The sequence below is a fragment of the Pelodiscus sinensis genome, chromosome 11, assembly GCF_049634645.1.
Source record: "Pelodiscus sinensis isolate JC-2024 chromosome 11, ASM4963464v1, whole genome shotgun sequence".
Lineage (NCBI taxonomy): Eukaryota > Metazoa > Chordata > Testudines > Trionychidae > Pelodiscus > Pelodiscus sinensis.
The window spans coordinates 475,809-497,569 of NC_134721.1; the positions used below are offsets into that span (position 1 = coordinate 475,809).

The 21,761-nt window shown below is 47.3% G+C and overlaps 1 protein-coding gene across 1 annotated transcript in view; it reads right to left on the reverse strand.

Annotated features, from left to right (window-relative positions):
* Positions 1-340: 340 nt before the first annotated feature.
* Positions 341-21,761, reverse strand: part of ACOX2 (acyl-CoA oxidase 2) — a 31,738-nt gene continuing 10,317 nt past the window's right edge. The window contains exons 6-15 of the mRNA XM_075938403.1: positions 20,806-20,925; positions 20,149-20,264; positions 19,335-19,507; positions 17,452-17,614; positions 16,192-16,382; positions 14,013-14,174; positions 12,674-12,779; positions 9,733-9,950; positions 3,647-3,779; positions 341-1,493 (exon numbers count right to left, since the gene is read on the reverse strand). Of these exons, the coding sequence (XP_075794518.1) occupies positions 1,431-1,493; positions 3,647-3,779; positions 9,733-9,950; positions 12,674-12,779; positions 14,013-14,174; positions 16,192-16,382; positions 17,452-17,614; positions 19,335-19,507; positions 20,149-20,264; positions 20,806-20,925 (1,445 nt within the window). The 3' untranslated portion in view covers positions 341-1,430. The remainder of the gene's footprint in view (positions 1,494-3,646; positions 3,780-9,732; positions 9,951-12,673; positions 12,780-14,012; positions 14,175-16,191; positions 16,383-17,451; positions 17,615-19,334; positions 19,508-20,148; positions 20,265-20,805; positions 20,926-21,761) is intronic.

The following is a 21,761-nucleotide window of genomic DNA, read 5'->3' on the forward strand; positions in this document are numbered from 1 at the left end:
TTAGAGTTGATGAAACTGGCAATGGGTGTGTGCTGGTCACATAGATGGGCTCGCTCACACGTCTCTGACTGCGGAGATCTTTCTCAGGGTCATGCTTTTCCTCTGCCGTGTTTTCACCTCCCTTTCTGTAGGCGCTCAGGGGCTTTTATCTTGTCTTTTAACATTAAGTGGTTTTTTATTGTATTTTATTCAAGTAGGAAAAGGCTGCTATTGTGTTTAACTGAGGAAGTCCCGGCAAGCTGCTTGTTTCTTGCCAAGTAAGACCCAATATATGATCCCAGTCAATAGTTTTCATTTGCAATACTACAAGAAAAATCCTACAAATAAGTACTTAACAACATTCTTCATTTCTTTGCAAGGTAATGTTTGGCTTTAATCACTGAATAGAAGATACGTGCTTTTTACTTCATAAACACAGACCCATTTAATAAGCAAACCTTAAATCGCACACCACAATTGGAGGCTGAAGTTTACAGACAGGGCATCAGCAGCTCACATCATAATAGATCATTTCCACAAGTTGAAGCTGGCATAGTCAGTGTGAGTTTTGACTGATTATTTAAGTGCAGAGTGCGCTCACTGATCAGCAAGATACAAGAAGGAATTCTGTTCCCTTCCCCAAAGGGCTTGCATTTTAATAGAGCTCTTAATCTAAGCAGCTGGTTTTAGAATCTATGGCTGTGACTTTACATTAGTTTTGTTAAGTTTCTTGATTTGGTGGTAAAGCATTTTATGGGCTCCACAAACTTATGTCCAGGGCAGCAAGAAAGGGTATGTCTACACTACCCTCCTAGTTCGAACTAGCGAGGTAGTGTAGACATACCCAAAGTAATTATTTTTAACCTTAATGTAAAAAAAAAAAAAATAGAGTATCAAACTGCCAAAATACAGCAGCTTGTGCTGCTACTTCGAACATATAATTAAATAAAAAAAAAAAAGTGAATTCCTAATACGGCACTCTACAGCAGTTTTTCTTAAACTGTTCCGTGGCACAGCGGTTTGCCGTGAGGCAGTCGGAGGTGTGCCACGGAGAACTGAGTTCAAAATGGCTACCTTGAAAGGGACAGGCGAGTTTTTTTTCCCCCCTCAATAACTTCCCCCCAATTATTTATTTATTTATTTATTTGCTCAATAACTTTTCCGCGGTCTCTTATTTTTCACCACTCAACAAATTATTGTTTGGTGTTCCTCCATCTTAAAAAGTTTAAGAAACACTGCTCTACGTGATGTGGACATAGCTGAAAGAGCTTTCTGGCTCCCTTCCATTCTTAAATGTAAATGACTAAGAATTCCAGTTGATGTTTGCAGACAACACAGTCAGCTGTTCAGTGTCGCTCTATGATTATTTATAAAACACTGGCAGCGTGCCAGCTTGTGAACCATACACTGAACCAAAGAAAATGTTCTGTGTCCCAAGCAGCTGTTAATCTTCATAGTTTTGATAGAGCCCCCTGAAAAAGTGGCTTCAGGTAACTTTCATAGGCCCGGCTCACCTGTGGAAGAGGGAGAGTGTAGGAAGGGAAACACAACGATTTCTCAGTAATTCAGCGTGATCATTGAAATATAAATTAAAAAAAGAAGCCAAACATGCTACAGTAGTATGTAACGCCCCCCAGTCCAGTATCTGGGCTCCTGTACGTTGTTAATATAAAGTGCTGCATACCCAAATGAGAATGCATAGCATTTAATTTCAGAAAGCATTTTTAACTTGAATATTCACTGAAGGCAAACTTCAAATTGTACATTTGTTTGTAAAATGTGTTGGTTGTGCTTGGTTTGTTGAGAAAAGTGCTAAGGTAAAACCCTTGTTTAAGCAGCTGGGCTGTGTTTTTAGTTTAAGCAAGAAAACCCAAACTAGCGTAAACAATGAAGTTAATTCACCCTTAAGGTGATGTTAGAAATGAAGGCAACGTGCTGAAAATACAGTGCATGGAAAGGAGAGGGGGAGGGTACGTTATTTAAAACTTATACCCATTACTGTGTGAACATTTATCACTCCGTATCTATGAATATGCAGCCTGTTAATACAGGCTGTGTAACTATCATCGTCCATGTTGTTAACTTGTACACGTATAGGTTTTGTTCATGTTCCAGACTGAGGACTGGGAAACTCAGGCTACTGGTAACAGGAGATGGAGCACGGGACCTCTAGATTGCCTGTTCTAGTTCAGGTCACTAATGACTGGAAGACCGTCAGATGGGTTTCAGGGTAGTCTTGTTGCAGCTGGGCAGCAGGGCTCATTTGTCAGCATTTAAATGGTACTAGCAGGCCTCTCCTGAAACTGCCGAGGAATAAAAGGGCCTAAGCAAACTCTCTCCCCCTTACAGGGCATTCACTTCAGAACAGAGGGCAGATTGGCACAACAGTACAGAGAATCATGCAGCAGTGCTACTATGTTGTATCTGTTCCATGGATAAAATGGATTTCAGGCTCCAGCAATTGTAGATCAGTGTCTTCTGCAAGCACTGACTTCACGGAATACACAACTCAAGTGCAGGGCTAGACTTACAAAGTTCTGATTACTGCGCCAGAACCAAATCCTATTTCTTACTGGCTGTTTTGCACATGGAATGAGAGCAGACAAGGGTCTGATGGCCTGCTTGAGTTAAGGATGTAATAGTGTAGTCGATTAACCAATAAACAAAAGCTGATCCATTAATGCTGTAGACTACACACATTTCCCCCACCTTTGCCAGTAAATTATATAGCAGGCTGGCCAGCAGCCCGACTCAGTCCCAGTTTGCACCAAGTCCGGGACTTACCCCTGCTGCGGTTCTGCATTTGAAGAGTATTAGGAGCTGGGTGGGCAGACAGGTAGCCCAGCTCAGTTCCGGTTTGCGCTGGGTCTGGAAGCTCAGCCTCCCACCCCGCACTGCTGCCTCTGTATCAGAGGCAGCAGCACAGGGCAACAGGCAGCCGGTACACAAGAGGAGCTGGTTTTTAAACGGACTCTCCTCACGGGCCAGCTCCTGCCTGGCAACCCATGTTGCTGCCTCTGATACAGAGGAAGCAGCATGGAGTGGCAGAGGGCTCCTCAGGAGTGGGTTCGAGTGCACTGGCTGCCAGCCCCACCCCCACCCCCAAGGACTATAGAATAGTCGAGTAACGGATAAGAATTCAAGAGGTTAATTGACTATTCAATTAATGATATTTAACATCCCTAACCTTGAGTAACTCCTTAGCGAGGGATGTGGGGTGTCCCGTTCATGTCTGTTGAGGTCCATCTCCATGGAGTTGATTGCTAGAGCGGGGTCTCAGTCATTAAACCCTCAGATTCTGAGCCGTGAGTGTAGCTGGCACAATTGAATATAGCCGGTCCCCGAGTTACGGACCAAACACTTGGCTGTAACTCGAAGCGTTCGTAACTCGGATCCCGTTGAGTTACAGGCGACCTCACTGTTCGTAAACGCGGATCGCGTTCGTAACTCGGGGACCTCATTTACGACCGCTTTGGTCATAAGTGCGGATGGTCATAAGTGAAGGTGGTTGTAAGTCAGAGACCGGCTGTACTCCATTCCAAGGAACATATTGTGATTTTTACCTTTTGGCTTTAGAAGACCATCAGCCTTCAATATTATAGGTCAAAATAATGTGGGTCTAGGCTATTGTAAAGGTGCCAGTAGTTTGTAGTTCACTGTCCCTTACCTGTTGGTTGGTTGGTGACTTCTGAGCCCACTCGTAAAGCCGCTGGTAGACGTGACCGTCGTAACTCCCAAGTGCAGAATTTAAATTTTCATCAGTGAAGTCAAAAGCATCCACTAGTGGCACTGCGTCACTCCTGGAGAAGCAGAGAGACCATGCTCACTGCAGGGCTAATGAAACCCTTATTATTGTGCAGAGGCCAAATGGGGAAAAACAGTTCATATTTGCAGTTGAGTATTTACTGTAGTGTGAAGAAACCTGGTGGTTTAAGAACTAATGTTCATAAGAATGGACAGACTGAGTCAGCCCATAGGTCCATCTAGCCCAGGGTTTCTCAACCTTTTTTATTTTTTTTTATAAAGTACCCCTTTAAAAAAAAAAATTATAAGTACCTCCAGTTTTCAGACACACAAACATTTTTTCTACCATTGCAATACATTTGTTTAAACAACTTAATCGTAGCTGCACAGGTGATGACATTTTTGGGTGTAAAAAGTACAAAAATAATAAAGCGCCGTAAAACAACAAAAGTTCAGTTTTCTTCATATTTCAGTTCTGTTGACGTACCCCTCAGACGTCTCTAAAGTACCCCAAGGGTACGCGTACTACTGGTGAGAAACACTGATCTAGCCCGCTATCCTGTCTTCTGATATCGCCACACCTCATTTGCATAATTTATGCACACCAAAACATTTTTGCGCAAAACCCCTGTCCACACTCCTTTTTTCCCCACAAAAACCCTTTGCACAAAAAAGATGTGCATAAACTATGCAAACGAGGCACAGCAATATGCTAATATGTGCCTCATTTGCATATTCACTGCCAGCAAAAATGGCAGTGTAGACTAACTATAGTGTCCAGTGCAGGGTGCCTCAGAGGGAATAAACAGAACAATCAGTCATCAAATGATCCATCTTCTGTCACCCATTCCCATGCCTGTCCTGACAAACAGAAACTAGGGACACCATCCCTTCCCATCCTGGCTAATAGCCATTGATGGACCTATCCTCCCATTAATTTATCTAGTTCTTTCTTGAAGCCTGTCAAAGTCCTGGCCTTCACAACGTCCTCTGGCAGGGAGTGCCAAAGACATTGCACTGTGTGAAGGAAGTGCTTCCTTTTGGTTGTTTTAAATCAGATATTAATTTAATGTAGCGATCCCTGGTTCTTGTGTTATGGAAGGGAGTAAATAACTTTTCCTCATTTACTATCTCCACACCAATCATGACTTTAGAGACCTCTAGCATGTCCTCCCTTAGTTGTCTCTTTTACAAGCTGCCCAGTGTTAATAATCTCTCCTCATGGAAGCTGCTCCATACTCCTAAATGTTTTTATTGAACCTTTTCCAATTCCAAATCTTTCAGATGGGGCAACCACATTTGCAAGCAGTTTTCAAGATGTGGACCTGCCATGGATTTCCACAGCGGCAAGATGCTATTTTAACTATCCCTTTCTTAAAGATTCCCAACACCGTTTGCTTTTTTGATCGCCACTGCTCATTGAGTTGAGTTTTCAGAGAACTGTCCACACTGACTCCAGGATCTCTCTCTTGAGTGGGAAGAGTTAATTCAGACATCATTTGGTATGTATAATTGTATATTGGAAAAGATAATCCCATTACTTTGAATTTATCAACACTGAATTTCAGCTGACATTTTATTGGCCATTCACCCAGTTTTGTGAGATCCCTTTGAAGCTCTTTGCAGTCTGCTGCGGCTTAACTAGCTTGAGCAGTTTTACACTGTCTACAAATTTTGCCACCTCACTGATTATCCCTTTTCCAGATCTTTTATGAATATTTGATAGCATTGGTCCCAGTAGAGAGCCCTGGAGAATACTAGTTGTTACCTCTTTCCATTCTAAAAACTGACCATTTATTCCTACCCTATCTTAACTAGTTACCGATCCATGAGAGGACCTTTTCTCTCATCCAGGAATGGGCAAATACGGGTCTGCAGGCCAGATCTGGTTGGCCGGGGTCAGCACCTAGTGGGCTGCCACCACTATATTTTCCTATGCCTCTGCAGATACAAGTGATTGCAGATCCCGTTGGCCACAGATCACCGCTTCCCACAGCTTCCTTTGGCCAGGAACAGCGATCCACTGTAGCGTACCCTGGCAAAATGCCACTGTTTTATTACCCACCCTTTTTCATATCCTATGACAACTTGCTTTGCTTAAGAGCCTTTGGTGAGAGACCTTGTCAAAGTCTTTCTGAAAACCTGCGTTCATTACATCCACTGGGTCCCCCTTGTCCACATGCTTGTTGTCCCCTTCTCAGAATTATAGTAGACTGGAGAGGCATGATTTCCCATTACAAAAACCATGTATACTCTTCCCCAACAAATTATGTTCATCTGCGCATCTAACCAGGAGTGGTTTGAGGCCGGCTGTGGCAGCTGGCGCCCCAGGCGGGCGGTGCAATTAGCGGCCCCCCCCGCGCACGGCCATCAATGGCCGTGACGTCATCATTGGGCGCCCAGGCCAGTGGCGCTCTAGGCAGCTGCCTAGTTTGCCTAGGCTCACAGGCTGCCCCTGCGTCTAACAATTTTTTTCTTTACTGTAGTTTCAACCAGCTTGCCTGGTACTAAAGTTAAACTTACTGACTTGTAATTGGAAGGATCACCTCTGGAGCCCTTTTTAAAAATTGGCACCACCTTAGCTATCCTCCAGCCATTTGGCACACAAGCTAATTTAAAGGCTAGCTTACAAACCACAGTTAATGATCCGGTAATTTCAGTTCCTTGAGAACTCTTGGGTGAATGCCATCAGGTCTGGCAACTTATTGCTGTTCAATTTCTCAATTTGTTCCAAAACCGCCTCTACTGATACCTCAATTTGGAGCAATTCCTCAGATTTGTCGTTTGAAAAGAATGGCTCAGATGTGTGACTCTCCCTCGCGTCCTTAGCTGTGCAGACTGATGCAGAGAATTCATTTAATTTCTCTGCATCGGCCTTATCACTCTTGAGTGCTCTTTTAGCGTCTCAAGTGGCCAGTGGCCCCAGGGGGTGTTTAGCAGGCTTCCTGCTTACTTTTGCTATTCGTTTTTGAGTTTTTGGCAAAAGCTCAAACGTGGCGTTCCTGGTTTTTGAGAGAGATTATTGGCCAATAAACATTCATTTGTGAGTGGCAGTTTTCCAATCTGCTGAGCTTTCTCTTCTCCCATTAGGGTCAATGGCAATTTAAGGCACTTGGCACCTCTGTGGATCGGTCCCTGACTCTGGATTGAAGCAACCGTGATGCACTTAATCATCAAGCCCTACAGCTTGTGCCATACAGTGTGCTGATGTGAGGCTTCAGCGGTCCCCAGGCTTGTGCTGGCCCGTGGGAGTAGGGGGTGTTTCTCTTTTGGATGGTATTTCACTTGGCAATTGCACCCTGCCACCGTGGTATGAAAAGCAGCGATGCTGTCATTAGTGAAATGCACATCATAGTCATATTAGAAATGCAGGTATTATGCTTGCTGTTGCTGCCACTGGTAAAATAGATTTAATCTTAAAGTTTTCAAACAATAATGCTAATTAAAAAATAGATTCAGACTTATTTTTTAAACTAACCAAATAAACGACAATGTTTATTTCCCCACAGAATGAAGTTCCGGTTTTAGTGCCTTAGAAAAAAAATAAATGGAGGAAATGAAAATGGAATTACAGTAATATGCCTCCAAATTATATTTACTTGTTAAAAAAGGCCACTTAGAGAAACAGGATCTCCGCAAGCCATGGATGATGTCATCATATAAGGAAAGAACTAAGAATGGGTCAAATGCCATGTTGGTTTCAAAATGTCACTGTAAATCTCCCACACATGCTACGACTTCTTTCAGAGTTTGTAGTAGATTGAGATAAACATAATTAATTACAGGCATATAGAATATTCTGTACTGGATCAGACCAATGGCTTATCTGGTCCAGTGTGCTGTCTCTGACCCTGATTCAGAAAAGCACTTAAGCATGTGCTTGTCTTTAAGCACCTGAGTAATCTTCTCTAATGACCTGATTAAATATAAAAAACAGGACTATGTAGCACTTTAAAGACTAACAAGATGGTTTATTAGGTGATGAGCTTTCGTGGGCCAGACCCACTTCCTCAGATCAAAAGGAAGTGATCTGAGGAAGTGGGTCTGGCCCACGAAAGCTCATCACCTAATAAACCATCTTGTTAGTCTTTAAAGTGCTACATAGTCCTGTTTTTTGTTTCAGCTACACCAGACTAACACGGCTGCATTTCTATCACTGATTAAATATGTTACTGAATCTTGGCCTTTGACAATAGCCAGGACTGCATGAAATGCTGCCATAGATAGTTCTGAAATGACCTGCACCTAGGAGCTTGGAAGGAACTTCCCCTCTCAATGAGGTTGTCTTGTCCTGAAGCTGGTGCATCTGTGCCCCTTTCAAGCTCTTGGCTGTTGTCATTTTAAATGTTAAGTATTGACTCCAGCATGTTTTCATTATTTTATAGAAATGGGCACTTCTCTCCTGAGTTCTGTTAAATTCTTAACCTCAGCAGTATCTTTGATAATGAGTTCCAGGGATTGGGATCTTTTGAAAATTCAGTTTAGATTTGCTAGTTTTTGAATCCTACCTGTGAAATTCCAGTGAAAGTGTGTTGCCTCAGTTGCTATTTTGTAGTCCAATTGCGTAGGTTTTGTGCAGTCCAAATTACCTCACAGGGTCAACAACTTAAAGTCCCAATGAAACAGAGTATCTACATAAAAGTAAATCCGATGTGAAACCAGCTTTTTCAACACTGTAAGGGATTAGTTTACTATATCATCTGAGAAATGACTCCATGGTTACCTTTTTGTTTAAAGGTCATGTCTGAAAAACCTTTTAATCTTTTCTGATTATAACCAAATGTGACTTTGAAACCAACTGAGACATCTTGTAAAATGGCAGAAAGTATTCAATATGCCAAAAGTTATTTCATATATAGGGCTAGCATGGCTTGCTGGATGTTTAAAAGCTACAAGGCACTCTGCTTGGCTGCTATTTATCGTTCTAGTTTAAATTTGTTTTTCTCTAAATAGTGTAATTTAAATCAACAGTTAGGTTAAAATTGTACATGAGTGGTGTGGAGAGGGCCGATAAAGAAAAGTTATTTATTAGTTCCTTAAATAGAAGAACTAGAGGACACCAAATGCAATTAATGGGTAGCAGGTTTAAAACTAATAAAAGAAATTTCTTCTTCACTCAGCGTGTAGTCAACCTGTGGAACTCCTTGCCAGAGGAGGCTGTGAAGGCTAGGACTATAATAGAGTTTAAAGAGAAGCTAGATAATTTCATGGAGGTTAGGTCCATAAAAGGCTATTAGCCAGGGGATAGAAGTGGTGTCCCTGGCCTCTGTTTGTCAGAGGCTGGAGAAGGATGGCAGGAGACAAATCACTTGATCATTGTCTTCGGTCCACCCTCTCTGGGGCACCTGGTGCTGGCCACTGTCGGCAGACAGGATACTGGGCTAGATGGACCTTTGGTCTGACCCAGTACGGCCGTTCTTATGTACAGGTTGACCTCCCTGGACTGGCACCCTGGAGACCTAACAAGTCCTGAAGGATGGGATTTGCCAGACCAGGGGATGTCCCCTGCCACTGACCTCCCCGTCCTGCTGCCCCTCGCTGCTGCTGGCTCCTTCTGTCCTGCTGCCCTCCGACCCCACTGCCCTTGGGCCCTCGCTCTCCTGCCACTTGCCAGCTGGAACTCTCTGGCCACCACAAGCCTTCAGCTGCCATGGCCGGAGCTCCCCACCACACTGCCTGCCCTCTCTGCTGCACTCCTGCTCCACTGCCAGACCTCTCTGTCCTTGGGCTCTGTGGTCCAGGAACATCTGTGCTGCTGCTGGACCATGGAATTTGCCAGACCAGAGAGTCCCAGTTTAGGGAGGTACACTCTCTATTTTAAAAATGTCTTGCTTGTGTTGGTAATAGCTATCAAAATAAAGCTTGCACGGAAGACTTGTGTACATCTGACATCTCATCAGGCTTGGTGATGGTGACACACAACTACCCTTAACAATGATTAGTTAACACCATGTCCCCCTTTTGGGGTGGGGTGCTGCTGTACAATGTATTAATACTTTTGTAGCTCACCGAATGACAGCGAGTAGGTCCAAGTAGGATGCAGTCACCAAATCCATTTGGTCCCCAGATATGTACCCATCATGCAGGAAATCTCCCGTGTTTGAGAAGATACCATGTAATGCAAAAAGGTCACAAAGATGTTTCATAATCTTCTGGATTTCAGCCTCGTTTGTAAGTTTCTCCACGGTATCTATGAAGTTTTTCACAATGATGTACTGGCAGTGAGCCTATGGAAGAATTACATTCAGCTATGAATGCAGCCTTAGAAATGTCCCCAGTGATAAGTGTTCTGCTTAGTGACCTAAACCTTCCAGGAAAGGGTGTAAAACCTTTCACGTTCACTGGCTATTTTCTGTCAGCGTTTATCCTTTGTCCTGGGGTAGGTCGGGCCATTGGCATTCATGTTGACATGGCAGAGAAGCGGGGACAGTAACAGTCATCACCATGATACTGGTAAAGATTAGAAAAATGCTTCTGAACCCGGCTTACTCGTATTCAAATATTGTCCGTAGGCATTGCAGGCCACCGGAATGGGAGCAAGGCATAGTGAGGCTGGCTCCTTGATTATATGTGAAGTGTGAGGGGAAAAGAAATCATTTAACTGCAGTAGCATGCAGCACTCAGCCTTCCCAGCGTTGGGGGAGTCAGCCCAGAACTCCACTTCACTTTCACTCTGGCTCTGCCAAGCTCCCTGACCCGATTTGCTGACTTACAAATCCCGTCCGTCTCAGCGCCTGATGTTCCATTCTGCAGGTGCTAGGGCATTCCTGACCCGTACCCCCGTCCTCCAAAGCATGGACCGTTTCTCCCTGCCCCCTGCCAAGATCCTGGACCACAGACGTGAGTGGGGTGTTTGCTCACTGATCTGAGTGAGCGCAGGATCCGGCCTGCAGTCCAGGGTTGTGCACAGAGCAGGCTCGATGAAAACGTTTTGTTTATTGTCCTTAATTCCTGTCTCGGGGGGGTTGGGACAGGAGAGGACAGGCTCCAAAAGGAAAACCTGCACTTATTTCTCCCCATCTGAAATGTATCCATTGGATGCACTGGGCAGCTTTTGGGAAAACTCCTAACTCAGAAAGCTTTCTGCCATTCCCACTGCTGCCCAGAAAAGAATTCTAGTTTTTCAATCGTGCCTAATAAATGCTGCACGTTTTACTTATCAGAGCCGAGTTCCCTGTTCCACTGAGGTTGCCTGCCGCTCTCCCATTTACCAGAAACAGGGAGAGCACACACGCTAGGCAGCTGATGGGACTGCAATGCCATTACAGAGAGACAATATTACTCATTGTGGATATAGTTACTTCTGCTTTTGAAAGAACACACTTCTCTGGGCGATCATAATGCACTGGTTCTTTCCAACATGCCATTAGCACGAGAGAAACAGTCTAATGTTTTCTAAAACATTGGGCAGTATTTTGCTGATGGGAAGCACTTGCACTGTTAGGAGCTTTGGCTCTGGATGCAGCACAGTGGGTGCAGTTTCCTGTTAACGGGAGTATCTAAGCAATGCTGCTGCATTTTCAGCGGTCAGTTTCCTTTATGCACCACCCATGTAAGGGATCTACGCTTTGTCCAGTTGGAGTAGTATGCTCAGCTTCTGCGTGAGTCTGTCCAAGTACACATTGCAGAAGAAATTAAACATTTTCATTTTAGTAGAACAATTGAGCCAGGGATTTTTATTTTCAAAAATGCTCTTCTTTAGATAAAATGGGAGCAAGAGGGTAACTATTTTATGTAGCTGCAGCAAAGCCTGAAACTTTCGAAGGCACTTTTTTTCATCTGTTGCCTACTAGAGATGTACAGGTTGAACCTTTCCTGTCCAGTACCCTTGGAACCAGACCAGTTCTGAACGAGAGTTTTCTGGACCATGGGAGGTCAGTGTTTTCTAGCAGCATTACCTATACATCCACTGCTTCCTGTGCTTTTAAAGGACATGTAGGGACAAATGAGACCTCACTAACAGCACAGAACACCGTAAACAAACTTTATGGGACTGCGAAAAACTTGCCCACATCCATAAAAAGTGGACATCCAGCTAAGTAAAATCATTCTGGATGATGGATGTTTCTGGATAAGAGCGATCTGGACGAGAGAGGTTCAACCTGTAATGAAATCCCAGGTGTTTTCATTTCCCCCTTGAATGCAGATTCTCTTAATGGTTCCTCTGTTGTGCTCTCTCCACACTTCAGCTCTTTAACTCAGCTGTCTCGGGCAAATTTCAGTTTGAAGAATGTACATTTTGCCTGTCTGAATCCCCCATCATATTCCTCAGGATATACTGTGCCTTTCGGGTCTCACTAAGTTTTCCTTTGTTTTCTTTTAAAGTAGAAACTACAGTATCAGACTTATAACTTCTTTTTTTTTGCGGGGGTGTGAGTGGCGGTATAGAAATACCTTTTAAAGCTAAAAGGAAACAATAGGCCTAATTCACCCTGGCAATTACTCCGAGACTTCCACAGACTTAAGTCGGGGTAAATTTGGCCCAATGACCGCACAACTTTTTCTGATTCTAGCACCGATGTCAAAGGGACATGAATGGACGTTTTCAGCAGCAGTTGAGTTCAATGGTAACTGGAGATGGTGCGTTCTGGGGTACAGGGAATGGAGGTGGAAGCTAGTTCCTCTGCTACTGGCTGGTGCATGACCATGGGTGAGTCTCTTCACCTCTCTGTGATTTTGCTTCCCCTCCTGCCCCTTGTTTTCTTGACCATAAGGTCTCTTGGACAGGAAGTGTGTTTCTCAGTGTTTGTACTGTGCCTAGCACAATAGGGCCCAGATCTCCCCCGGGAGCTCTAGGTGTCAGTGGCAGGGAGCGGAATACGACAGAATAGGTGCTTCTGTCAGAGGAACAGTAAATAATGTTACTGGGTCTGTTTAAGCTGACCATGGGTTCTGTTGTGTGGTGTTAGCCGTAGCTGGCAGGGCTCATGAATACTGGACTTGTACTGACCTTCGCAGCCTGTACCAGCTGTACTGTGCACCTGTTCCATGCCACGTACTCCTCAGCTCCGGACTGAATCAAAGCCTGTAGTTTGGCTGCTGCCGTGCTGAGGAGCCTGGGGAGAAAGTTGTGTCTTGAGTACATGTCTGTAAACACACACTATACACACCACGGTACATACCCACCGAGCCAAAGGCATTCTGAAGGGAGTACTGGAAACGAATTTCATTCCACCTATTCTGAAAGCAGAGCGCTTTGGTCAGGGAAACTGAAACCATCTAACCACAAGTCAAAGAGGAGCACTCGGCAACTCCTCCACTACAGGACCTCCACCCATAGCAGCTCCCGTCTCTGTGTAGCTGGGACCCATGTGACATTTCCTTAGCTTTGGAAGGAGGTGAGAGAGTGCGATGGATTTAAGGAACTGAAGTGACAGACTATTCAGTACATGAGGCCAGATACAGTTCTAAGACACTGTAGCAGGGCTACTCAAAACACAGCCCACAGCCTGTTTGTTTGCAGCCTGTGGTGCAGTTTGGATTTACATGGGGCTCAACACGCGGCCCGCAGGTGGGAGCCAAAACAAAAGTAGCCAATAGAATGGTCTTCAGTTGATATGCGTTTTAGTAGTTAAATTCCTGGACTGTCATTGCTCATTAAAAGTGCCATCATAGGGGTGGAAATCAGATAAAAATTGCTTTTTATTAATATCAGCAGAACTGACTTAAATGGGGCCTGTGTGTTGTGTAGTCTTGCCTTAATCTTTGTATTCATGCCTGTCAGTGTGAAAGAAGCTATTTGCATATATTTGCATGTTCATGGAATTACACTTAAGTTGCAGCCCTCAGCATGTGTTGTAAGTATCATTGTGGTTCCCGGGGTTTCCAAATTTGAGTCGCCCTGTACTACAGTACAGATCTATGTATGTGGCTTGCTAGGTTTTCCTGGGTTCCAGAGACGGGGATGTCTCCATCTGTAAGTGTGAGGACGTGTATCGTTAGTGCTGATCTGCTGTAGTACTCAGTGGCTAGAAGCAGAGTTGGAGCTGCATTGCGTTGGGGCTGTACGGACAATTTGAAGAAGGAATTAAGTTTCTAGCATCTGATGCTTTATCTGCATTTAGAAGTTTAATATTAGCAGGGTCCGGAGCACTAAAAACTGATTCACTTGCATGGGCACCATGAGGAAGGGGCAGAATCTTCATTTCAGCAGGAACAGCGTCACACTGTCTCCTTTAAGCTAAGAAGCCGATTTTGGTGGCTTCCGTATTTGTGAGGAAGGATTTGGATTCCAGGGTTACCTGAATGTTAAACTGAAGACGTTTTTCCTTCAGTCCCTCTTTACTGACCTGCTTGCTCTGCGCCGATAGGCCTCCGCGTAAATGTCTGGTTTAAGCAAGTCTGCCTCAGTCCTGACCCAACACTTTCCGGAGTTCGTTAAAGACAAATAGGCCACAGACGGCGGGGTGGGCTGGCCGGCGTGAACTGCTGCAAGGCACTTTACCAGATACCTGGCAACAAGATAACACAATGGGCTCTTAGCATGGTATGGTTCCAGAATGGCAACAGGCCTGAAAGTGACCTCCGCTGAGGAGACGTGAGGGTTCTTCAGCAGAAGCCAGACGCAAACCCGGGAAAGGTATCTGAATGCGTATCGGGTCACGGTGAGAAACCTGCTGGGTTACTGTCAAAATGTAGGACCCTTTCTCCTCTGGTATGAGGTGAGGGGAATAGAGGAACCTCCTTCCCATCACAAGCTCCCGTCTCCTCTTGTGTGCCCCCCTTGGCTGTGTCCCATTTGACATCCGCCTAGCCAAGCAGGGCTGGACAGGTCCTACGCCAGGTATTAAGCCATGACTCCCTTCGGCTGCTTCGTAACCGAAGCTGCTTCTCCCCTCCTTTACGGGAGACCAGCGCCCGGCCTCGGTGCACACTCAGGCTGAGGGCTTAGTTTCCACATTAGGACATTTAGCCTTAAAGTATCTGTCCTTGGCGCATGCAATGGGCTGCCCTGGACCAGTTCTGTGCAAGCTACTGTAAGGCGTCACGTGTCTCTGCCTGGGGGGAGGGAGGAGCAGTGAGTTACTGCGTCCCACCAAAAGTCGGAAGCATTGTGTTTTCTGTGTGGTGTGTTTAGTAATCTCGTGATGGCCCTGGCTTTCTGTAGCACATGGGCAGCAGCAGGGTGAGCTTCCCCACGGTGAGCTCAGCCCCAATTTGGATGGACCCTCGCCCGGAGTACCTGGCATAGACAGAGATCATCTGAGTGCATCCTGTCTGTGACGGTGCTGCCCACAAACGCCGTGGGTGGGAAGTGGCGGGTGGATCTCTCTCAGGGCGAGAGCTAGATCTTCCCGCTTAGTTAAAGCCTCAGAGGGGTTGCCATGTTAGTTTGTAACTTTAAAAACAAGGAGTAGTCCTGTGGCTCCTTAGAGTATCGCGAGCTTCCGTGGGCAAGACCCACTTCCGCAGATGAGCTGGAGAGGAATAACGGAACTCCTGCTATTTCCCTCCAACCCGTTTAGAGAAGGGCATGTTTTATTACCCCAGTTAGGGGTTAGCACTGCATCTTTACTGTGTTTTATCCACTGCAGGTAATGAATGCGCTATGTATCCAAGGGAAAGCAACATCTTTGGAATTTAACCATTATTTAAAATGACCCTAAAAGGCAACATCTTCCAATGGAAACTCTTCCCCGAAGTCTTATCGTGGGGCAGGAGTATGTTAATTTCACCTCCCCATGACAGGATCTTGAGCTAAGCACCTGTCCAATCTGTTTACAAACCCCCATCCTGGAATCTGAAGCTACTAGGGACTGGCACAGCGAGAAGGGGACGGCTGGGTAGGCTCTGACTTCAGTTGGGTGGGCAGTGATGGGGCCAGGAGGGGGGGGATGGGAGGAGGTGCCTGGAGCAGGTTGGGATGCTTGCACTGCTGCTGCGGGGCATGGGGCTGGGGTGCCTGAGCACAGCAGGAAGAGCCTAGAGTGTGTGCAGGTGTGATTATTTCTATGGCATAATGAGCCCAGGAGGGTTGCCATGGGGCTGTCTCTCTAGAACTCTGATCCGGAGGGCCCCCCCTCACGCACGAAGGATGACACGCTGGGAGTGTGTGTGGACCACGTGGGGTTCTGCAGTCTCTCCGCTGGCTGTTTAACAAGCTCCTTCCACCTCTTGCCACCAAGCAGTACAGGGGGCCCCAGGGGTAGGGGCGGGGCGGCCTTGCTGGGAGAGCTGCGCGGGCTTCCCCACTCCGCCTGCCCCCTGCTTCTGGCGGGGAACAAGGTTGGGGTGCCAGTGCCCGCCCCATGTGTGGCTGGGAGCAGAGCCAGGACTGCGGGTGGGTGGGCCTGCCAATAGTTACTCCACTGGCCGGACGGTGACGTGTCACCCTTCTTCCCTGCCTGCGGGGGTGAGAACCGAGCAGCCTGTGAGAGCTACTGCTGTCGGGCCTGCTCTGGAGAGGGCGCGGCAGGGCGAGAGAGGACGAGGAGGCAGGCGCAGACACAAACAGGGCCGTGTAGTTACCTGGCCGTCTGCAGGAACAGAACAGTGTTGTCCCCTTCATAAGTGCAAGACGCAGCTACTTTAGTATACAGAAAAGGGAGTCCGCTCAGTGCAGAGTAGCCGTGGCCTCCGCAGGCTCTGAGGCAGACCTCCGCTCCTGCCGTGCAGTAGTCTGTGATGATGGCTTTAAGGCCTGAGGTGAGTGCGTGAAGCTGCACAAAGCAGAGAAGGCGTTAACTGAGAAGGGGTTGCATAGTGTTTCTGTGATAAGGGCATTCGAAGTTGGCAAAAAGCTGAATTATAATCTCCGGTGCGTCTGACCGTGTAGCTCCTCCAGTGGCGGGGACATGCAAACTCGGGCCCGGTTTCTGTCCAGCTCACACCATGTGCACTTTTTACAAACGGTGCTGCCACGTGATTCATAGGCTTACTACGTGGCCCTACCGTGTGTGGCCTCGCAGCAGTCTGATGCTGTGGGCAGGAACCAAAAGGTAGCTAGTTTGAATTAACTCTGCCCTGCAAGCTTGGTACATTTAGTTCATGCTGCAGCATGCGCCTGGAGGCGTCACAGGCTCTGGCTCCCTCATTTCTCTAAGGTGCTCAATCCCCAAACCCTGCTCCAATGCCACCTTGCCCACCTCTTTGTGCCCCCGCCCTGCCACTCTCTGCCCCACTGCACCCTGTCTCCTGAGCACCCACCCCTCCCCCAGTGCCTCCCACACCCTGCTGAGCAGCTGCTGCGGTAGGTAGGAGGCGCTGTCAGGAGCTGATGGTGGCTGCCGGTGGATACTGAACCCGTTTTTTTTCCTGAGGTGCTCCGCGGATGGGCCAAACAGCAGGGCCATAAAGAAAAGCACATTCCCAGAAGGGACGAGTGTGATCGTCTAGTCTGGCCTCAAATAGATTCCACCACCTGTGTGCAGAAGGCACCTTCATCCTAAGCCCAATGTACAGGCGCTCCAGGTTACACACTGGGTCTCAGCCCAGAAGGGAACATTATCTGGAGCATGGAAAGTCAGAAGTGAATCTTTCGAGCCAGTCTGAGCTAACAGCTCATTGAAGCGATGTTTCTTCAAGCTCACACACCTTCCACATGCTGTCTTTTGCATGCACGTAGCTGAATTTCCCGATCTGAGCTGTACCCTCACTGTGGGTCTCAGGCAAACAGCCCAGAACTTCTGTTCCCAATCTACCTACTGGGGTACTTTGTACGTTAATTATGAGATCTGGGGATCTCTGTGCAAACAGTCATGATTTTTCATTACTTTTGCTGCAAATTACCTCGGGTAGTGAATCAAAGTTCCCCTCTCTGATCTCTGTGTACCCTTTGCTGTAGAACTTGTTCACGTAGGCATTCATGAAATGCAAGGCATAGGCTGTTGCTAGCAGAGGTAGTAGCTTCTGTTGCTGAGTCTGGTAGTCTAGGATTTTTGCCTCTGCCTCCCTGGAGGAAGATGTTTTATGATAAGGTATGAAAGCTGTGGACAGCAATACTCATTAGTTTAGCTTCCAATGTCTTTCTTATCTAAGGAGCCCCAAGTATTCTTGCTTTGCAAGCAGGATCTCTGGTCTGAAAGCAGCTCACAAACTCACCCGCTCCCGCCACCGATTTCTGCAATAAAGGCACAGAAAGTGAAGGGGCTTTAGCAAAAATTCCTTTTCAGCCAGGGAAAGAATAATAGAAGACAGACGGGAAGAGTCCTAGCAACAACTTCCTTATGCAGCAACACACACGTAGATTGTCTTGCGTTATTAACTGGCCAGTCCAAATGGTCACGCTGCAAAAGCTCCCTGGAATACAAACTGTGTATTTTTAATGTGCAATGTTAGATTAAAATGAAAAAAGTAAAAGACCCCTAGTCTGTGGGTCAAGCCCTATTCCCCACGCCCTGAAGCTGCCACGGCCAAGCTGCTGTGGCTGGTGGGAGGGAGTAAGGGAGCGTCCCTTCCACAGGCCCCAGCACCAACCTGCCATGGCCAGGGAAAGGGGCCCCTCTTCACCATCCCCAGCGTCCTCAGGTTAGCCCAAACCACATCCCTGAGCACCTCTTGGAACTCAAAGCCCCCAGACCAGATTTTACACCCCCTTCTGCACACCAAACCCTCAACCTTCAGCCTCATCCTATAGTCTGCACCCCAACCCTCTGTGTCAGCCCCTCAACTCCAGCCCCACACTAGAGCCCTCGCTCCCAGCTGGAGCCCTCACAGTCCTGCACCCCAGCCCTGAGCCCCTCCCACACTCAGAACTCCAGCCCCACTCCCGCACATGCATTTTGGTACGTGCACCAATATGCAGGTGATGTCTCACATGTCCCCTCCACACTGGTGCACATAAGAAAACTCATTCCACTTGGGGTAGGACAAATCAGAGGGAACGGTGGCCTACGTGTTTACGAAAATATTTGGACCTTGCAGCTTTTCTTAATGGTCTAATTTATTCTTCACTTTGTTTTGTCTTTAGTTTTTGCCCAGAATTGAGCTTGTCAATGAAACTAAACAAGTCAGCTTCCTATTAGCAAAGTGGTGCAGTGATTGGCTTGCACAGTTGAACGAGGCTTTGTTTTCACTGGAATTCTTTTAAAAAACACCATGAGACTGTTCAGTTTTGGGTCTAGGCCAATTGGACAACAGCCGTCTAACACAATCATTACACAGGGACTTATTCGAATTCTGCACTCTATACTCTAGCTATCCGCTAGGAACAAGGTAGGTAAGGTAGGGCCTTTTCTGGGACCAGCTGTTGGCGAAAGAGAGAAGCATTTGAGCTACGCAGCCTTTTCAGGGTTAACAACTCTGTGTTCACCAGGGAATTGGTTGAAGGTCTCACCCATTAACAGAATGGGGTGGAAGAAGAATTCTCTGCACCATCAGCGTTTTGTCAAGATTCAGCTGGATGACAGAATCCTGAAGGGAGGCCAGTCAGGGAGAATATAACAAGCGATCTTTCCTGGCTGCTGAACACACAGAGCCGGGTCTCCTCTTGGACCATGGTTGTGAATGGGGTCGCCTAGGCACTGGCTGGAAGGTGGCAATTTCCTTCCTCAAGGAGAAAAACTGGTCACATGGGGACGGGCTCACGTGGGAAAGGAAACAGGAATAAAATAGAGAGGGGGGGCACCATGTGACTCTGCACCTGTCCCCCTTGTTTATCCACATGCCTTTACCCGGGGTTCAGCTTGGACTGCCGGCGAACCACGGAATATCTCACAGAGATGGTGCAGGCCTTCTGCAGCGCGGGTATAACTTCCACCCACAACATCTCAACACGGGTCACTATCATGGTCAAGTAGTTAATCTTATCAGACCCTCGTTTCACGTAGGTGCCATCTGGTAGAACCTAGAACGGGAAGTACAGAGTAATAAACGGCGCCCTGGGAGGCGAGAGCTGTCAGTGGTCATTTTGCACTGGCGCTAGGGAGTCCAGACAATAAGAGAGAAAACACCCGTTTTAAGATGCATGCGCTTTCTTCTGCTGCATGAAATGCATCTGGCCTCGTCCCAATCCGTCTCCCGCAAGTGGTAGGTTGTGACCCCAGGCAGGTCGCTCCAATAACAGAAGAGAGCGCGACAATCCTGCGTGTGCAGAGGATGTGACTTTTCGCACGGCACCAGCTCTCGCACGCCGTACGGGTGGGATCGTGCTGCACGGAGGATGCTATTTTGCTCTACAACATGGCACCCTCCACGCAGCGTATGTGGCGTGTGCGAGATCACGCTGCGGCGAGGGTGCTGTTTAAATGACGTCCTGCCTGGGGCTGCGGGAAGCAGGCTATTGAAAATGGGGTCATGCAGGGAAACTGCTTGAGGGCTGCTGCCTCCACTACGAGCATGTAACGTACAGAGAACATTTCGGCTTCAGGGAAATCCTTTCCTCCTCTGCAGCTCCCACTGATGTCAGCTGTCCCAGGAGAACATTTTGCCCTAAATCCAGACGTTCTAGAACTCGGCCTGCGGGTGTTTGTAATTTAATGCCCCTACCTGAGAGAATCTTCCCAGCATGTTTTCTCTGGGAATAGTGACGCTTTGCAGCATGAGGTAGCCATTGTCAATGTGTTCAAAATTCATTTTGGGACCGATGTCTCCCACAGTAACCCCTAAGGAAAAGGAAAACGAAGCCGGTTTACCTCCACTGGCCCTCCCATTTTCTTAACACTTCAATAGGGTTGTAAATCTTGCGCGCGGTAAAAATCCAGCTCCCCGGACCCTTCCCTGGAAGAACTTTTCCCACCGAGGGAGGGGGTAACTGAGCCCCAAGGGGGTGGTTTGTTTGCCGTACCCGTCTAGCTACTTGTACGCGCTGCCTGGTGACTCGGACTCAAAGGTTAATAGAGAAAATGGCCGCAGACGCCCAACTAGGGCTCTTGACATTTCACTGTGGAAAGTAGGTTTAGGCTGGAGCTGCCAGCGGGATTTGGGGAATTATAGCTACGTGTGGCCACGTTTCATAGCCGTAAGCATCTCATGACCTGCCCAGAAAGTTCAGGGATAGCTTTACTAGTACTTGGTCCCTCGTTGGGGCAGCTGTCAGGTGGCCGCATAAACAAAACTCACAGCCAGGATTGTAGAAAATACTTTGTGAGGGAAGTGCACAAGGCACCTGAAGAATCGCTCTCGGCAGGACCCGGAGTCACTTACCTGGTGCAGGCAGGTGGTCCCGAAGGCTGCGGATCTGCACTATGAAGGGATGCAAGCCATAGCACTCTCCTTTAACGTACAACTGGGCAAAAACCACAGCATGGGTTGCCGATCTGCCCACTAGAAGGGAAAAGAGATGCGATCCGTTACATGCTTGCACAGTTAAATGCCGCGGACACAGGTGTTTGGCATAGCCCAGAGTGGTCGACAGCGAATGGTTTCTTGAGGAAGATGGGATCTAGTGGATTGAGCGGGATCTTGGGAGCAGTTCTCCTCGCACTGCTCATTTTCTATGCTACCCTGTGCAAGTCACTTCCTCCCGGGCCTCAATTTCCCTCGGAAATGAGACCGGCTCACCTAGGCAAATAGTTACATTGTCCACAACTTGTAGGCACGTTGCAATACTACTGAAGAGCTAAGTGAGGCATAGTCATTGCACGGGGCTGTGCAGCCGGGTGTGGAATGCTCCAAGCACCCTCGTGCCGAGGGGAACCTGAGACACTGGCTTGAGAGTATGGGTCCTGATCAATGTTCCCTCTAATGCTTTCCATCCATGTGTGGAATACATTTTATGGATGCTGAGGCATGTGCAGACGTGCACCACCGGGAGGAACACATGCTGCTGGCTGTGGGGGGCTCTGCTGATCAGCTGGGCAGGATTTGAATCTCTCCTGTGTGGCCGCCCACTCGCTCAGCTTCCTGGAAATATTGATATTCTGCACTTCTGTAGCTTTCCAGACACGTGTGAATGTGGCCTCACTATGCCCTGCCAGGGGTACTGGGTGTTATCCCAGTATTGCAGGCAAGGAAACAAGCACAGGATGCAAACGCCCTGAGCCCCGGCTCCTTTCTTCTCTCTGACCAGAAAACTATTTATTCCTGCCTGCCTGCCTTCTGCCGCGAGCACAAAGCCCCGGCTCTTCCCAGTTTCTCTTTTCTCGTGTACATTGGGACAG